Raw genomic sequence first — 19,771 nt, 5'->3', positions numbered from 1 at the left:
CAAATCAAATAAAACTGTGAAAGAGGGTATGGCGCCCAATTGTTTGCCTTCTCATGAAACTTCAAAACAGTTCGTTTTTTTCTAGTTTTTAATTAGCTATGAATGACGAATGACACACATACATATAAATATACTCTCTCAACTCAACTATGTAGCTATTAAAGTAATTAATTAATATAAAAATGTTCTTTGTTGTTATTGTTATTTACAAAAATCATATAATATGAACGATAATAGGTCTTGGAGATAGCGCATTTGAACTTGTTACACGAAACGACTTTCCTTCCCTCTGCTTCGCTTTCCTAGCTGTGCAGGGGTCCACGTGTCCGTGTCACTGGACCACTACCAGGTGGCAATCGATTACCCGGACGTTGATGTACAATGGCATAATGATCACTTTCCATAGGCACTGACCTTTAAGTAGAGAAAAATAAAAATAATCATGGAATTAATGAAAATATTTAAGACTTTAAAATTGTGTTACAATTTCTTTAAGTGTATGGTAGATAAGATTTAGAGATGTGTTGTAGTTTTTGATTTCAGATTTTTTGTAGTAGAACTGAATAATATGAAGTGAATAAAAGTCATATCAAATGTTAGATAAACAATTTGTGAGTGATTGAATGACGAATGGACGGACTGTGAACAACTGCGAATTTCGTTGATAGAAACTGTGACGATATTTTGTTAAAATTGTGAGAGCTGAAGGTATTTATTTAATAGCATATTTAATAGTCAAAAGTAGATACATTTGAGTCTCCCTAGAATTTTTTTAATACCCTCCACCATAAGTTGGAGAGCATATTCGAGTAGTCCGGTTCAAACTTTTTCGGTTCGCTACACATAGATCATTTTAGCTCAATTGTTCATTTTTACCCATTCGTTAATTAGGTCAAAGAACGGACCATTCTATATAGTTCCGTTGAACGATTGTATGAAAAGGAACTAGGTGAATGAGAGCACTAAAAGGAATGACTGGGCCATAAGGATCTACATGAACAAAGGACCGGGCTTGGTACCTTTCGATAGTACCTGCGGAATAGTTCTTTTGAAACAACAGTTGGGACGTTATTTTGTCTATGGAAGTTATTCTTCATCTTGGTAGCAGATATTCTGTCTGCAAGAGACCTTCACAGGGCCATATACCTACAAATATTTCACAATGGCTTTTTACTTGTCCCATGAATGCCGTATTAAGCGATTTTAACAGTAGTTCGTTTCCGGCTCAAGTGTATTTTAAATTTGTCACCTCGAAATATTTTTTTGGGACCCCACTAAGACTCTTGATTAAAATAAAGTTCTATGTCCATTTATCCGTCCCTGTGTCTGTTGAAATCACGATAGAGCTTACAATATTTAAGATAGGGCCTTGGAAAATTTCACATGTATTGCTAGTACTCCTAGAATATTCTGTATTGAAAATGGGAATGATCCACGTTCTTGGGCCCTTTTAAGTTTAGACCCCATTAAATGATTCTACCGAAATTTCAGTATTTTAGCGATAGTTTGGTGCCAAATCTGCCCTCCTCAAGTTGTCTACATTAGATACCCCTCAAAATTGTTTTTTTATACCCTACACAACTATGTATTATAGCTTTGTGCAGCCCAAGAGTTTGTAACGCTGCGAAATATTGGTCCTAGACCCACCTTTAAGTATACCGATTGGCATATCTCGACTAGCTGAATCGATCGTTGACCTTTAAATTGATACAAATTATATAGTCATATATACTCGGATGTGGGAGTTACACTTAAATATTTACAGATGCTTACGTATTCAGATATTATTTAGTAAACCACTGGAGGGCGGAAATATAGGGTCAAGGAAAACGGCTATAATTTTCGGTGATGATCAGATAATAATTTCGGGATGAAATGGACGGAAAACTTAATTTGTTGTGTTTTATTCTAGTCGTTCTATAGGCCACAATTGAAAGCCGAACATCACAACAAAACTCAGGGTGAAGGGAATGTGTACAAGTAATTAGAAGGGCTGTACTGAACATTAGTAATATTTGTTGGCCTCTAGTTGGTCAAGCCCTGAATATAGAACCACATTAAGTCAGATGGTCGGCCCCGTCCGACTATCATCAATATCAATAGGGTAGCCCCCATATAGCGGTACCTCCCAAAATTTGGCAGTTTGTAGAGTAATTTAGTATTGAATAGAAAGGACTTCGACATTTATGGCGAAACTATTCCAAAATGGAATAGAGTTCTCCTTCAAAAAGTCTACAGAATGCTATGGCCATACGGAAGTCATAAGGGCATGAGGTGATCTTCCGTCAATAGACACATTTCTCTTTCTTTTTTAAATTCTCTGATGCCTAAAAGTATGCTCTATTCTTTACCGGGAATAGTTTTTGATCGTCAGATAATCGTATGCAGTTCGCAATAAACCCGTTTCAGAATAAGAGTGTCGAACCTATTTTTAGATCAAGGCTTGATAGAAAGATTGATGGGTGGGTCCCATCTTGGAACCAAATCAGGTTCAATAATTAAGTATGAATTAAATCGTATAGTTCACACAAGGATTACAATTTTTCAAAGTGTTGATCATTCATGGGCGAAGTAGTAGAAAAAGATAAAGTTGTCCAATATTTCCCGAAGTTTGAAGTTTATATTTGGTTTGCAAACATTTTACGAAGTGACGGACATTTTTAAATAGAAATCAAATTGTCCGAAACAGACTGGGTTCCATGAGGTCTAAACCTGATATTTTGACAAGGCACATTTTTGATGGTATCAAAATATTTATATCGTCAGGGTCGGAAACAAATTAAGAAATATATTTAGAATATTATATAGAAAGAAACATTGAAGAAAAAAATCTATAGAAAAATCCTCAGCAGATAAAAATTGAAATTTTCTCCACAAGCACAAGTTCAGTCACTGAGGAGTACTCATATCATTTAACAGCATTTGTTGAGCATCGATATTTTCTATAGGAAAATGTCTCAGAATTTAAGTTTTCATCTGTAGAAGATGTCAGGAGATAAGAATCATATTTCCATGGCGTACAATCTGAATCTGATGATCGATTTTTTTCTATTAAAAATCTGCAAAATTAAAACTAATATATGAATATTAGGACCAATATTTTTTTATGAAAAGTTCTAAGGAACAAACTTCTCTGTCATTGAACTTTGATTAACATTTTTTTCTAGGGAAAAATATTTTTAAAAACTTAAAACCTTCTTTTGTGAATCAAAAAGGGTTATCAGTGGGTAAAAATTGTATTTATTGTAAATTTTCTGGAAAGCTGGATTCCATTTTTTGTTGAAAATTAATATTTTAGGAATCTTTTTTTTAAGCTCAGAAAATAAGGACCGATGTAGACAAAAATCCTTCAGAAACTAAGGAGAAATATTTCTATAGAAAACAAATTCTCAGAAGCTGAGATCTTTAAATTTTTGTTTTCGCTATCCGGCGAAAAATAAGATCAAATTCTGTACAAAAAATATCTTCGGAATGTGAGGCAAATATTTTCTGTTTCTATTAAGAAATTTTAGAATTTGAGACATAGATTAGAAGTTTATTGTATAAACAAGCAGATCAGCATTGGAAAAAATATTTGGAGTCGATGTAAGCGATATTTGCCCTCTAAAAACGAGGTAAAGTTCCGTCGGCCCGAACATTTTACACCCTCCATCATGAGGAAACCTACCATTATATTGGATTTATGTTCCATATATTTCTAGGAGGTCTAATATTGGCAATTTTCGACCAATAGTAATTATGACCCTCCGAGAAACTAAAATACCAAAAGAATTTCAAATGACTACTGTCTAAATATGTCAAATATAGGAACTCGAACAAGTAAAAACCTTTCAATCGGTGTTGCCGACTGATATACCCTCAGCTCAGGACTACAAACAGGTTTTATTATTTTTATTGGGAGGTACCAACGTAAATCGACTACAAATTCTCTAAAACGGATTTGGTCCAAAGAAAAATAGGGTCTAAAACCAATCTACGAGGTAGATTTTTTCAGTATCTCATCGGCCCAGGTACTATTTTATATAATCTGAACTGTTAAGATTTCAATGTGTAGATCTGTTTGTGACATATATGAGAGATGAGGGAAGTTAGTAACATATGTATGTAAATTTTGTAAAAAAATCATTCATGAATACCTACATAAAATATTTTTAAGCGTCAAATGTGCCAAAAACATAATGGTCGGGACAGTAATAAAGCATGCAAATTAACTTGCGGGCAGTGTATGTTTGTATTTCATGTTGTTGTAGGGACATTTGACATGATGGTGATGATGATGTTTGTTTTTGTCTCATTTCCAGCCAAATAGAGTATCGAAAGATAGGGTAGGACAATGTATGTATGTAGGGTGACATAAATATTCCAATTTCCGTATAACATGCTGATGTAGGGTGACTATATGTTCATATAAATCATTGCTACTGCAGAATAGGCCCACCAGGGGGACCGGCCGAAAATTCGATGGGCAAGCAATTTGGTGGCCAGCAATAGCAGAGATCATCGTCATCATCATTCATTTCGGAGTAGTCACGTACGCGTTTATGTGAAGAGAGTATGTATGTATGTCATATTATGTTGTATGTAGCATAGCATAACTGTGTATGAAGTTCATAGAAAAGGGATTTGTTGTAGTTGTTGTTGCACATGTTCTTCTTGTTGTTTTCGTTTTTGTTGTTGTTGTGGTTTTCTTTTGTGATGGGCATTAGATTTTGTTTTCATTTTTTTAGTATCTATCAGACCTATTGGAATGTATGGTTGAACCGCCGCTGGTATAACCTTTGTGCGCATCACGTCCATGCAGCGAATATCTTGAACCATATTGGCTACCATGCCAACTTCTGTAGGGATCGTATTCTTCAATGATGGAGGGCTCTTTTTCGATTATCTGCAAGACAAAAAACCAACAACAACAGGAATAAATAAATTATGTAATAATTAGAAAAGGGAATCTCGCTTAACGGTTCTGCCATACCTCTGTATTGGCACAGCTGCAGCTCATGGCAGTGCATAGGAATATGTTCATCAACAACATAATAAGGAATAGAACACCAAGGGTAATAGCCAACCATAGCAGCCAAGTGGGTCGAATGCCATCTTCACAGTCGACAGTTGTGTCTGCAGGAAAGAGAAGAAGAAAAACGAAGAGAAATAAAACGGGATTTAGATCAGAAAACAATTATTAGGTTACGGTTTGAACTTACAGGGCGCCTTTGCAGGATCTAAAACAAATACTGTGGTCCCAGCAATACTTGAACCCTCTTCATTGGGATGTACTTTACGATTACCACCTTTGGTGCCGCCGGCACCTCCCACTCCAGCCACCGCAATTTGACTGCAATCTTCATCTTCAACACAGGGGCCATAGCATTGAATTACATCACATTGTAAATGGACTTCGGAACCTATTCCGGGGGAAAGGCATATATTATTACTTTTATTATTAGAGAATATTTATTGACCTTACCTTCAGGAAATTTGAACATAGATCTAAGTGTAGCTTCGGCGTAGTTACCATCTGGGCTGGGTACAAAACGTGAAATAATTTCTCCATCCAAAGGACATCTGAAAAGAAGGATATATATAAATATAAAAAAAATATCTGATATTAGAAATTCTTTCCTCTGGAGAACTTACCCTCTCTCATCAATCAAGGGAAGACTGAGATTCTTTTTGTCGAAGGCCATACAGTTGCCAACCTTAATGCCGTGGGTACCTTAAGTGAAATTAAAATATTAAATTAATTAAATATTTATTTGTAAAAATATAATAAAAAATGAGTAGTCATCAAGACCGGTTTTAAAATAGGCTGCATTGCAATTCAAGCACTCATTTGTTATATCCCCACGTATATTCAGCCCATCCTATTTAATAAATCTATTCATACTTTATTTTTTCATAGCGTCCCTGTACAGCACTTAGAATACGATAACATCTTTTATAGTCCTGAGAAAGCCTCACTTTTTTCAAAAATATGTAAACGTTTCATTAATATCAAAACTATTCTCATTCTTCGTCTTGCTCTACCACTATTTACGCCAATTTTTTATTCTGTTTTTTCCTATTACCATTAATTGTTCGGTTGTGTTTTGTTTTGACGTAGACAGTCCGTCTCTCCCCTCACTTGGTGGTTGTTAGTTCTGTAACCGAGTGTTCGGCTATTGTTGCTCTTGCTACCAACCTACGTCTGTCCACTTACTCTATTGTGGGTAGTTTAGTATTTCATTATTTGTTTATTTCAGACACTGCATTGCTATTGTAAAATTCGCATATGCTTTTTCCAAATTATTTCGATATAAAAACCAGATATAATATAGCACTCCAAAGTTATTTTCCCCCTCTCTGACATGAAAACCTTATTAAAGTTTTAGAGAATAATTTCGATTTAAAAAAACATACTTAAGTTCGGCTGACCCTATTTATTATATCCTCCACCATAGGGATCTATAAAAATTATTAAAATTCTAGCGATACTATAATACTGAAACTGTATAACTTCAATATTTTTCTGACCGAATCTATATTGACATTTTCGGTCAGGAGCTATTTTGGCCTCTATGAATAACGAAATGCCACTTCGGTTAAAATGCTTATAGAACCTTACAAATGTTGGGAGCCATTTATAGCTATCACCACTTATAAATATGTCTAAATATGACATATTTGGATCAGCATCATTTGTCAAAACTTGAAGTTAAGATTTGAATTTTATCCGAACTGTCAAACTGCATACATTTTGGATAGAAAATGTTGCTTGAAATGCATTTGGTATAGTTATTGTCATGCGGTAAAAAACAACATTTCAGAAAATAAGGTTAAGAATTCGCCTAATATCTTGAACATATATTGAATATTTTCTGTCAGGTGGAATTTCTTTTCTTAACCCTCCAAATTCCTAATTATAGTCACGGTTGGAAAAAGTGGCTAGGTTAATTAAAATAGCTAAAATTGGGCAAATACCTTTTATAAGGGCTATGAGTAGATAGTGTCCTATCGAAGGAGAAAACAATTCTTTCAAAGTGATTTTAGAATATTTGCAAAAAGATGGCTGCATTCCTCTTCAGATGAACTACATTTAAAGGTTCCTAACATTATAATAAACAACCTCGGCGTCGACATCAACACATGAGGATAATTCAAACTGGGAATGGCAGAAGATGGCGCCACCCAGAGGAAATTGCAACACTAAATAAGCAAGGATACCAACCAATGCACAAAATCGCAGCGAAGCAGAAAACGTTATTTCTATGTGGAGTTTGAATGTTTGTAAAAAGAGGCCCCCAGATGCAATGCATTCGAAGTCCCCTGACATTCTAATAACCAAACTCGGCCTCAACACATGAGAGAATATCAGGAGAGTGGCACCACTCAGGGGAAAATGGCAACACTAAATAAGCAAGGACACCAACATCTGTACCAAATTCAAGGATATGTTGTTCCTAGGCATCGATAGATGGCAGACTCATAATATAGGACAGGCTAACAATCAGACCAATAACTGGACTAAACAAGTGAAAAAAGAGTCAGTCGGTGTTGTCGAAAGATATGTACCCTCAGCCTATGGTTTGGAGAGGCGTTCGGAATTACATATGGAATATGTTTTTATCAAAGAGGATTAGGATTTAATATTGATCAAATCGGTTATTCAACTCGCTTCAAATTAAATTTACAAGTTAAAAAAATCACTCTTTGTGGGATAGGAAACCAGAAGGAGACTTGATTTAGGTGAATTTCGATGATGCACATTTTTCCGTAGCAAAGTACGTATACACTTTGCTACGGAAAGTGCAAAGTCGTATTAGCCATAAGGCTGAGGGTATTAAAACGAATAACAGAATCAATCGCGTTATTTAATGGAACTGTGCGTATGAGCCCGATATAAAATAGCACATCGAGCCAAATCCAACGAAAGTTGTTTGAAAATGAAAATGTGGTCATGTGGGGACTGATCCGTTTAAGAAATTCAATTGTGAGTGGTACACAATAATATGGTTGCCCGAAATCTTAGTTCTTCGAAAAACGAACAAGAAAATACTGAAATCCGCTAGTGTTTGACCGTTCAAAATGTGAAGTTGATGAATCATTTGCCGTTCAGTCCTGACTTGACATCCAGCGACTTCTTTTTATACCCTCCAACATAAAGGGGAGTGTATATTAAATTTATCGTTCCGTTTGAAACACATCGAAATATTCATCGGAGACACCACAAAGTGTATATTCTTGATATGTCGTTTCAGTCTTTCTGCCTTTTGAAATTACGATAGAGATCGCAGTATTTTAGATAGAGCTCTGAAATTTTGTTTGATATTGCAAATGGGATATGTCTGTCCACGTCGTCTTGGACTTTTTTTTTAAAAATTCATTTTAGCAGATTCGAAATAAAGAGCAGTCGTGAGCCTATGTAGAACAATTTTTAACCGGGAAAAGCCGTCGTGGCCTATATCGAAAGCAACAGCAGAGACTGAAGCCAGATCCGGAGCGTCACAACGAGCAATTCCTTCATCCTACGTCTCCAGCTATTTGTAGTATTACGAGTCGTACCCGAGCAGAAGCAGATCAAAGCCGGGTGTTGCAGACTTCAATCATTTCACTCTCGGTCACATCAATATAATTTTTCTGTAACGAACCCTACCCGATGAGCATACCCCAGCAACCGAAGGAACTTGTCGTTACAGTATAGCCATATATAACGTTGGCCCCACTATTAGGTTTTTTGAGAATTTAAACCATCCTTTCCTCATGAGTTCTTTTCCTAGGAGTTTCTAAAAACGTAGATATTTTGGATGACGGCAGATATTAACATCGTTTTTACTTGTTATTCCCTCAAATTGTCAAAGATTTTCGATCCTGTTGAACTTTCAAAACTTTGCATATTTTGATATGCAAAAAAGGAAGTATTTTTTTTTCTAGATGAGGATTAGGTCAGTGCTCAAATAAAAATGTGATGCACCGAAATTCGAGTTATGCGATACGGAATCTATACTTCTTATACAACGATTCAAATTTGAAAACTTATGTCTATAAAATCCCTCTATAAAAACATATATTGATATTGTAAATTATATAATAACTACTCCAATTTAAATTGTAACTAAATTTGTCCCTAAAATTAATCAGATTTTTAATTTATTTCGTTTCAGTTAGGCGAAAATGAACATTTTGAAAGAGTAAGCTCATCGACGTCATCACACAGTATAAGGGTAAGTAAATCAAACTTGTGGTATTTTAATTGATATTTTTTTGCTTCTATACCACTGCCGAAGTGAAAGAGAAAGTTAAACAATGAAGATCGATTCATTTAGAATATTACCTACATGTGACTTTCTATATTAGGAGTTTCATATATATTAAATTCAGTTCAAAGTTGTTAAACAGTCTTCAAATCTCGACAAATCATTATTTAATCCGCCAGCAAATTATTTGCTTTGGGACAATGGGTCATAAGGAAAATTACCAAAATGACAAGGTTGTCTTATTGTATGCTTAATAATATGCTCTGGAACATTAAGATTAAAAAAAACAAAAAATGATATGCTCATTAGGTTCACTAATTGCATTTTGCTAAGCTATGCGGCGGGAACCTATAAACATCGCTTTTGTTTTGACTCATTATACATTTTTGGATTCACCATAAAGGTTCGACTTGGAGTCAGCTTTTTGTTATGCTGATTAAAACTAATCTGAGAAAAAAAAAAACACTAACGATGAAGATTATTACAGATATTCATTGTCTGACCCCTAGAGAATATTTTTGAAGGACAACCTGATCAATAGGATTTTTAAACAATATTTGAAGGCCCCCAAACTAATAGGTATGGATTTAAAGGATTTTTTGTCATGGGCCACCAGATGTGTTTGAGTGTTTTTTTTTTCTTTGGGACATTTGAAGGCCAATAGGCGTGGATTTTTAATTTTAAAGTAAATTTTTTCAGGCTCTATTAGGCCAATAGGCGTGGATTTTTAAAGTAAATTTTTTCAGGCTCTATTAGGCCAATAGGCGTGGATTTTTAAAGTAAATTTTTGATACCCCTATCAGGATAATTTTGCGTGGATTTTTAAAAATATTTTTTCGGCTAGCCTACATAGGCGTGGATTTTTAAAAATATTTTTTCGGCTAGCCTACATAGGCGTGGATTTTTAAAAGTGTTTTTTCGGCTAGCCTATATAGGCGTGGATTTTTTTAAAAATAGTTTTTCGGCTAGCCTACGTAGGCGTGGATTTTTAGAGTAAATTTTATCAAGGAATATCAGCTACATAGGCGTGGATTTTTAAAGTAAATTTTTTCAACACCTATCAGGCTACATAGGCGTGGATTTTTAAAGTAAATTTTATCAACACCTATCAGGCTACATAGGCGTGGATTTTTAAAGTAAATTTTATCAACACCTATCAGGCTACATAGGCGTGGATTTTTAAAGTAAATTTTATCAACACCTATCAGGCTACATAGGCGTGGATTTTTAAAGTAAATTTTATCAACACCTATCAGGCTACATAGGCGTGGATTTTTAAAGTAAATTTTATCAACACCTATCAGGCTACATAGGCGTGGATTTTTAAAGTAAATTTTATCAACACCTATCAGGCTATATAGGCGTGGATTTTTAAAGTAAATTTTATCAACACCTATCAGGCTATATAGGCGTGGATTTTTAAAGTAAATTTTATCAACATCAGGCCTAGGCGTGGATTTTTAAAGTAAATTTTTGAAACACCTATCAGGCTACATAGGCGTGGATTTTTAAAGTAAATTTTTGAAACACCTATCAGGCTACATAGGCGTGGATTTTTAAAGTAAATTTTATCAACACCTATCAGGCTACATAGGCGTGGATTTTTAAAGTAAATTTTATCAACACCTATCAGGCTACATAGGCGTGGATTTTTAAAGTAAATTTTATCAACACCTATCAGGCTACATAGGCGTGGATTTTTAAAGTAAATTTTATCAACACCTATCAGGCTACATAGGCGTGGATTTTTAAAGTAAATTTTATCAACACCTATCAGGCTACATAGGCGTGGATTTTTAAAGTAAATTTTATCAACACCTATCAGGCTACATAGGCGTGGATTTTTAAAGTAAATTTTATCAACACCTATCAGGCTACATAGGCGTGGATTTTTAAAGTAAATTTTATCAAAACCTATCAGGCTACATAGGCGTGGATTTTTAAAGTAAATTTTATCAACACCTATCAGGCTACATAGGCGTGGATTTTTAAAGTAAATTTTATCAACACCTATCAGGCTACATAGGCGTGGATTTTTAAAGTAAATTTTATTTTTAAAGTAAATTTTTTCACCTATCAGGCTACCTATCAGGCTACATAGGCGTGGATTTTTAAAGTAAATTTTATCAACACCTATCAGGCTACATAGGCGTGGATTTTTAAAGTAAATTTTATCAACACCTATCAGGCTACATAGGCGTGGATTTTTAAAGTAAATTTTATCAACACCTATCAGGCTACATAGGCGTGGATTTTTAAAGTAAATTTTATCAACACCTATCAGGCTACATAGGCGTGGATTTTTAAAGTAAATTTTATCAACACCTATCAGGCTACATAGGCGTGGATTTTTAAAGTAAATTTTTGAAACACCTATCAGGCTACATAGGCGTGGATTTTTAAAGTAAATTTTTGAAACACCTATCAGGCTACATAGGCGTGGATTTTTAAAGTAAATTTTTGAAACACCTATCAGGCTACATAGGCGTGGATTTTTAAAGTAAATTTTTGAAACACCTATCAGGCTACATAGGCGTGGATTTTTAAAGTAAATTTTTGAAACACCTATCAGGCTACATAGGCGTGGATTTTTAAAGTAAATTTTTTAAACACCTATCAGGCTAATAGGCTTGGATTTTTAAAGGAATACATATTTCGAACGGCTACATAGGCGTGGATTTTTAAAGAAAATTTTATCAAGGACTATCAGGCTACATAGGCGTGGATTTTTAAAGTAAATTTTTGAAACACCTATCAGGCTACATAGGCGTGGATTTTTAAAGTAAATTTTTGAAACACCTATCAGGCTACATAGGCGTGGATTTTTAAAGTAAATTTTTGAAACACCTATCAGGCTACATAGGCGTGGATTTTTAAAGTAAATTTTTGAAACACCTATCAGGCTACATAGGCGTGGATTTTTAAAGTAAATTTTTTGATCAGGCTACTATTAGGCCAATAGGCGTGGATTTTTAAAGTAAATTTTTTAAAGAAATTTTTCAACTATCAGGCTAATAGGCGTGGATTTTTAAAGTAAATTTTTTGAGGCTACCAAAATAGGCGTGGATTAAAGTAAATTTTTTGAGGCTCTATTAGGCCAATAGGCGTGGATTTTTAAAGTAAATTTTTTGAGGCTCTATTAGGCCAATAGGCGTGGATTTTTAAAGTAAATTTTTTGAGGCTCTATTAGGCCAATAGGCGTGGATTTTTAAAGTAAATTTTTTGAGGCTCTATTAGGCCAATAGGCGTGGATTTTTAAAGTAAATTTTTTCAGGCTCTATTAGGCCAATAGGCGTGGATTTTTAAAGTAAATTTTTTCAGGCTCTATTAGGCCAATAGGCGTGGATTTTTAAAGTAAATTTTTTCAGGCTCTATTAGGCCAATAGGCGTGGATTTTTAAAGTAAATTTTTTCAGGCGTCGTCTCTGGACAAAAAAATTAAATTAATAAAGTACACACATTTAGATATTAATCAAATGGGAGTTTCCACAATGTTAGACAATTCAATTAATCATTAATTGCGGACCAAGCCGGAGTTGTGGAGTGTTGAAACATACAAATGGACGTTATTATGTGTGCATGGGAAAACCACTAACCAGACAAAACAAATAAACAGACAGACAAATAAAAGAGAGATAGATGGATGGAAGAAGGAAAAAATGCCAGTTGTGCAAAAAAAGAAAACACAGCCATGCGCTGTTTGCCATTACTGGGCATTGCATTGTCATGGATTGCATCACAGGCGGTATGTTCGTTACTCCTTCATGGGTTGCTCTCGGTCCGTGGACATTACCTGGTAGGTTGCCTACATAAGTTGGGCTTTTGTTGTTGCTGCTGTTGTTTTTTGATTATGGAATACAAAAGTACAAATAGTGGGCTATCGCTTGTCCACCATCGAACCAAACTATCCGCTGCCGCCATCGACAATAAAACGCAAAGCCCCCGATACCAGTTTCGCAAATATGAAAAACTCAAACAAAAATCAAATCAAATATAACAACACTAACAAAAATAGCCAACAGAAAATGTACTACCGCTGCAACAAATTTGTTGTTTAAATTGTTGTTTACTGCCCCATTTGATGGCGGCGGGGGACTGCATGGGGACTTGGGGACGCAACAAAACGAATTGGAAACGAATGCGAATTTAACAGAGCGTAAATTATTATTTAATTTCCCCATTCAGTTTGCCGTTTGGCGGTTCGTGTTTTTCCATATTTTTCTCATTTAGTTGGTTGTTGTTGCTGTTGTTTGTTTTCAGCTGTTATTGTTTTTGCCACAAAACTATTATCCATTGAGTTTAACAACGACATAACAAAATGTCTGTCCATCCGACCATGGTGGGACAATTATTAGGCCAACCGAGTGCAAATAGCAAAAAATAGTAATAGATAGACAAAACAAAAAAATCGTTTTTTAACAAATACTAAACTAATGGATAATAGTTACTTAGGTACTAGATTATTTTTTGTTTGTTGCATTTGTCGTATATTAGGGTGGGGCGATGATGGAGATAATAAAAAATAATTGAATGATTGAAGATATTTTTGAGGAAATATTTGTCTCAGGAGTAAAACATGGCAACACTAAAAAGCAAGCACCCCAACCACTGCAGTGTACCTCAAGGAGGCGTTTTTTCTAGGCTACCCTAGATGGCAGCCTCATCACCTAGGACAGCAGGCTTCAGCAGAACAATAATCTTCTTATCTATACTAATACTTACTAGATGATTTTGTTTATTGCATTTGTCGTATATTAGGGTGTAGCGACAGATCGTATGTTGGAGATAATAAAATTAATTAAAAAAAGCATGGCGACATTAAATAGCAAGGACCCCAACCACTGCATTGTACTTCAAGGAGGCGTTGTTTCTAGTCTACGATAGATGGCTGCCTCATCATCTAGGACAGCAGGCTTCAGCTGAACGATAATCTTATTATCTGGAGTAAATAGAATGAAATGGGTAACGAAGGGGCTAATCCAATAAGATAGTGATGCTTTGTGGAAGCCCTATACTCCCAAGAGGAGTAACATGGATCATCATCTAAAAATTATGAAATCATCTTCAATTAGATAATTTTTTATCATTTGGCTATTGGATATAAAAATTGCAAGGGTCAGATAAGAAGTCGCGCATTTACCCCTCCAATAGTGACTTAGGGAATAATAGATACCAAGCAACGGCTTTAATTGGCTTTAAAATGGCAAAGCCCTGGCTTATCTTGGCCCCTCTTTCATCTCAATTGTGGACACTGACCTCTCCGCGGTAGCCATTTTCATCACCCGTTGAAATAGTGAGCTGATATGTGCCGCGAGTTCACCCATAACACCTATAAAAAATTGATTGAGTCGTCGGGTTAGTTGCCCACACTCGGAAAACCCCTCCTACTATGACGAAACAACGACAATGAAAATCAAACCCCCCAATGTTGACGACCCCCGCAAACGTATAAAGGATCACGATCTGCGAATCTGTACTTGGAATGTGCGGAAGCACTCAAGAAGTAGAAAGCATTGCCTTACAGGAAATGCGATGGAAAGGGACAGGCGTAAGTAAATCAGATGATTACGCCCTGTATTATAGCTGCCATGAAACGAGACATGCATTTGGCTGCGGATTTATGGTTAACAGGAGAATAACAGACTTCGTCTCCAAATTCATTCCAGTAGATGAGCGAATTGCTATAATCCGTATAAAATCTAAGTTCTTCTACATCAGTCTTTTTTGGCCATGCTCCGACGGAAAATAAAGATGAACAGACCAAAGACATATTTTTCGATCGCCTAGAAACAACATATGGCCGCTGCCATGGTCATGACATTAAAATTCTGCTAGGAGAATTTTAATTTACCCACCTGCTTGACGAAAGCACTTCTTGTCCCGATAATAGTATAAAGCACAATGACAAAGAATTACCCACTCCCCACAAACTGCACCAAAAGCAGCACTTGGGTAACAAAAAGCACCATCAAGAAACCCATGGTACGATCAGGAGTATCGTAATGCTACTGATGTGGTAAACGTAGCGTACAGGGCAGCCCTGCAGACAGTAGTTTGAGAGAGAATTATCGGGATTCAGAAAAAAGAACAGGAAAAATATGAGCCGCAGCAAATCGAGATGTACAGGAGACAGAACGAAGTTCGGAAATTTTAACAACGTGTAAAACACCAAATCAAGGCTTGAGTGCATGCACATTCTTCTTTAGAGATAAATATAGAAATCTGGTGACAGATACAAATAACGTGTTGAGGATCTGGGAGGAACATTTTGCAAAGTTTTGGTATCAAATAGTGGTAGTGAAGAAGATACCCCAGAACCATAAAAGAGATGACAGTATGGAGTGTATACCACCTAGTCAAGATGAGGTCGCAATAGCACAAAAAAGGAGACAAGACGATGTGTACCAACTATAGAGGATTATATTAGTCTTCTTCCCATTGCATATAAATTGCTATCGAGCGTGTTGTTTGAACGATTGAAGTCAACGGCCAATTACATTATTGGACCATATCAATGCGGCCTGACATTGACATAGTCAAACATATCGAGCTCCAGTAACTACGGTGGTTAGATCATGATGTGCGTATGGATGAGAATGCCACAGCTCACAAGGCATATAAAAACGAGCCTACTGATTCACGCAGAAGGGGAAGGCCGTGAATTCGATAGAAAAATCAAGTGGAAACCAGCATTTCAAAACATGGTCCTTCAAATTGGAAAAACGGGGCACCAGATCGACGAGGCGGGATTTTTTTTTTTAAGTTCGACTTATGGAACAAATGTTCTGTATCAAAAAGAGCTATATATCTTTTCTTTTGTAACCAATAGTGAAATTCGATGTAGAATAATTTTGTCTTTGACAAATTTTCCTAAGATGCATTTTTTTTGAAGACCTTGACACATTTCTGCACAGTGTTCATTTAATTTTTTTCTCCTGTTACTTCTCTTGGGATCATTGAGGGGCTTCCCAAAATCATTACCATTGTGTTATTTTTTGAAATCATTGTTTTTTATATTCCATCTAATTAGATGCTGCAGGCTGTCGAATGTGATGTGGCTGTCATCTATCGTTGCCTAGAAACAACGCCTCTTTGAATTTTATGCAGTGATTGAGGTCCTTGCTTATTTATTTTTGCCATTTATCCCTATGCTTTATCCTTATCCTCATGTCTTGATGTTGATGCCGAGCATGGGTATTAGAATGTCAGGGAGCTTCGGATGGATTTCATATGGAGAGTGAACAAATGTTTCCTGCTCTGCTGGGATTCGAACCTTGGATCATCGGTTTGTAGTAAAACATACTTTGAGAGATCTTGAAATGTAATACCTACAAAATCAACATCGCCCGATGTAATGCACAATTTTTCCATTTTTAAATCATTTCAATTTGTATTTATTTATTTTTTTTTATACGAAATGGTACTATGAGCCAGCTCTGGATAATACGATGGCTACAAATCATTAGTATATTGTTTCTTTGTCCCAAAATTTAAAATAAATTCGGTGAGCAAGGCTTTATTATTGGACGAAATATGTGTTTTTTCACAAATCCTAGTTTTTGGCAAGTTTTTTTATACCCTTCACCATGAGGTGGAGAATGTTTTGGATTTCACATTTCGTTTGCAAAACCATTCAATCAAAATATTCATCGGAGAACCTAGAAAGCGTATATATTCATGATCAGAATAAAATTCCCTGTCGATTTTGCTATGTCAGTTTGTCAGTTGAAATCTTGATAGGGATCGTAATATATATGATAGGTCCATGCTTTGGTATAGCCCCCATGTAACAGTACCGAAAATGGGCTTGCCATTTGCAGTTTTTTCAAGGTTTTAGCCGCATTTTTCACCGACGTAGCTTTTGTTTAGCATTCAGGGTTCCTGAAAGGAGAAAACATTTCTGCAGAAAATATTCGATATATGTAGATACATATTTTGAGCATATAATGAAGGTATACTTCATAATTTCGATTTAAGGCAAATATTCACACTAATAAACGTACGCATTTATTGATGCTATTAACTTTATTCCATATACCTTGCTTGTAATAGGTACTGCAAATATGTACATAAACATGTACTTTTTTCTTTGGTGAACACTAACACATAAGAGTAATAATGACAGATTATAATAATGACAACATTTTAGGATTTGAAATTTTCATTCGACCATGTCAATAACAATAAAAAGGCTCACATATTACCAGATAACTGGTAACAACAACAACTCCGCATCGCACTACCACGCACGATTCACATACCTTGATTTTAATGTTTTTAGTTTTAGATTACTCTATAATTCTGTTTAAGAATTTAAGTGTGTTCTGTTTCAGTCCAAACCAGCAAAAAGAAAAAAATGAAATATTCAACCACCCACTATCAAATTTCTATATTGTTTCACGAAGACACTACCATGCCGGGCAAGACAAGACAGCTTTAAACCGATTCGTTCCATTGGTGAAGCCCACGTTCATGGCTTAAAATTTGTCAAGAGGTTGAAATGACGGTGACGACAACGACGGCAACAGCAATATTATGAAGTCGCTATGAAGTGAAGTGATGTGATTATTGTTAGAGGTTTTGTTGTGGTTGTTGTTGGTGGTGTATAGTAAATTGTCATTGTGTGTGGCGTTGTCAATGAACTTCAGCAAAAATGTTTTTTTAGAAATATGTTAAATGAAGGAGATGAAAAAATAAGTAGAAATATAAAAAATGAGATGAATTTAAGAAGACTCAAGTATTTCAAGATTGAACATTAAATGAGTCATATAATTAACAATGGTTTGAATTTGTCTTGGTAAAAAAAGCATTACTTATAAAAGTCCAAAAGGTTTTTTTTTTAGATTTCCACGCCTTAATACAAAATGACTTCTTAACTAATACCAACTAATACCAAATCGTCCAATATGCTACTCATACGAAAAACATTTTTATAGAAAGATCTGAAAATCTACTTTGAGAAACCTAGCGGTTTATTTTCAGAATATCAGAAGGTCCTTTTGTAGTAGTCCTTCTTATATAAATCATTTGATATTTGTATGAAAGACCAGTAGCTCTTCTTACATGAAACATTTTATGTGAAGGCCTTCTGGTCTTCTTAAAGAATATCTTCTGGCCATCTATAAGAATAACTTCTAGCCTTCTATAAGAAGACCTAGTCATTTGTATGAAAACCTTCTGGTCTTCTATATGAAGACTTTCTGAGATTCTATAAGAATACCTTTTGGTATATTGACAAATTTATTCTAGCCTTCTAGAAGAAGACCTTCTGGTCTTCCATAAAGTAACCTATTGGCATTCTATTCAGTTTTCTACTGGTAGACTTTTGATCTTCTACAAGAAGATACTTATATATTTTAGTATAAGACCCCTTGGTCTCTTATCAGAAAAATCTTCATCCACCATGAGATGTACATTCAAAATACCTAAAATTAAATAGGTTCTTCAATCTCTGAGAATACGAAATACAAAATTAAAGATTTACGTTGGAATGTTCGATTAGGAACTTCAACGTAACGAATCTAGGCGGATCTATATATAGGGCTACCAATATTGACAATTTTCTCTGAATATGCTTTCACTCACCAAGAACACGGAATTCCTAATTACATAAATGTAAAATAAGCTTAACTCAATAAAGGCAGAACCAGTGTATGGGACATACATTAGAAAAGGAAGCCTCAATTTTAAATTTTCTTCCAAAAACTAGAAATCATCTTCATTTGGAAAATGCAGTTGCGGCAATATAGTTTGGAAAATACGCCTAGGGTCACCAAAATGTAAAAAATCGTGTACAACCTTCATATGAGAACTATGTAAAAACATAAAAATATACTCTGCAAATATGTTTTTCGAACTTCAATGACCCAGACAAATGCTCGTTGCCTATAGTGGCTCGTTCTTAAAAATTTACGAAAATGGGGTGATGTTGGAGTGGTATGGAGGCCATATCAAAATATGGACTTACATTTTGAATCCCAAATACGTAATTACAGCCACGTGAATATTATGTTTATGTCAGGGACCTATAATGCAAATTTTCTACAAAAGTTTTTCCATCCTCCAAAATGCCTGAATGCGACGTTACAACGATATCGTTTGGATAATACTCCAAAGTACTAAAGAAATGGAAGAGGGCTATGTAAAAACATGGAACATTACTTTCTGCAAAAAGTTTTTCACCCTCCAATGGCCGGGACTTTCCAATTGTCGAAAATGGGGTGATGCTGTTATGGTATGGGGGCTATGACAAAATATGGACCTATATTATTGTAAATGGGGCTTTGAACTCCCTATAATGGGTTTTTGATACCCCATACAACTACCACTGAAGTTGAAGTTTCTGCGGATGTATATTCCGAGCCAGGGCAAAATTTCGCGATATATGCACTCTTTTTACCGATTATAGGTCAACAGGACCACTTTCTAATTCCAGCCATACTTTCCAAATCTCGTTCTCCAGGTTTTGGTTGATTTGACGCTCGGAATATTGACCGATCATCATATAAACTGCCGTTCGTGGTATTTGACCAGAATAGTTTT

At 35.4% G+C, this 19,771-nt stretch overlaps 1 protein-coding gene across 1 annotated transcript; it reads right to left on the bottom strand.

The window, feature by feature from the left end:
• Positions 1-302: 302 nt before the first annotated feature.
• On the bottom strand, positions 303-5,713 carry LOC133326675 (uncharacterized; the record flags this gene model as incomplete). Its single annotated transcript, XM_061535296.1, has 6 exons — positions 303-414; positions 4,740-4,885; positions 4,973-5,115; positions 5,202-5,402; positions 5,465-5,562; positions 5,635-5,713. Coding segments are annotated over 6 exons (779 nt in total), but the record flags the coding sequence as incomplete, so codon positions are not given.
• Positions 5,714-19,771: the final 14,058 nt, after the last annotated feature.

The sequence above is a fragment of the Musca vetustissima genome, unplaced genomic scaffold (assembly GCF_032173495.1).
Source record: "Musca vetustissima isolate MV318-11 ecotype Yass unplaced genomic scaffold, APGP_CSIRO_Mvet_v1 utg146924, whole genome shotgun sequence".
In the NCBI taxonomy this organism is placed as follows: domain Eukaryota; kingdom Metazoa; phylum Arthropoda; class Insecta; order Diptera; family Muscidae; genus Musca; species Musca vetustissima.
The sequence above is the reverse complement of the archived record's forward strand: the minus strand, read 5'-3'. Positions and strand labels throughout refer to the sequence as shown.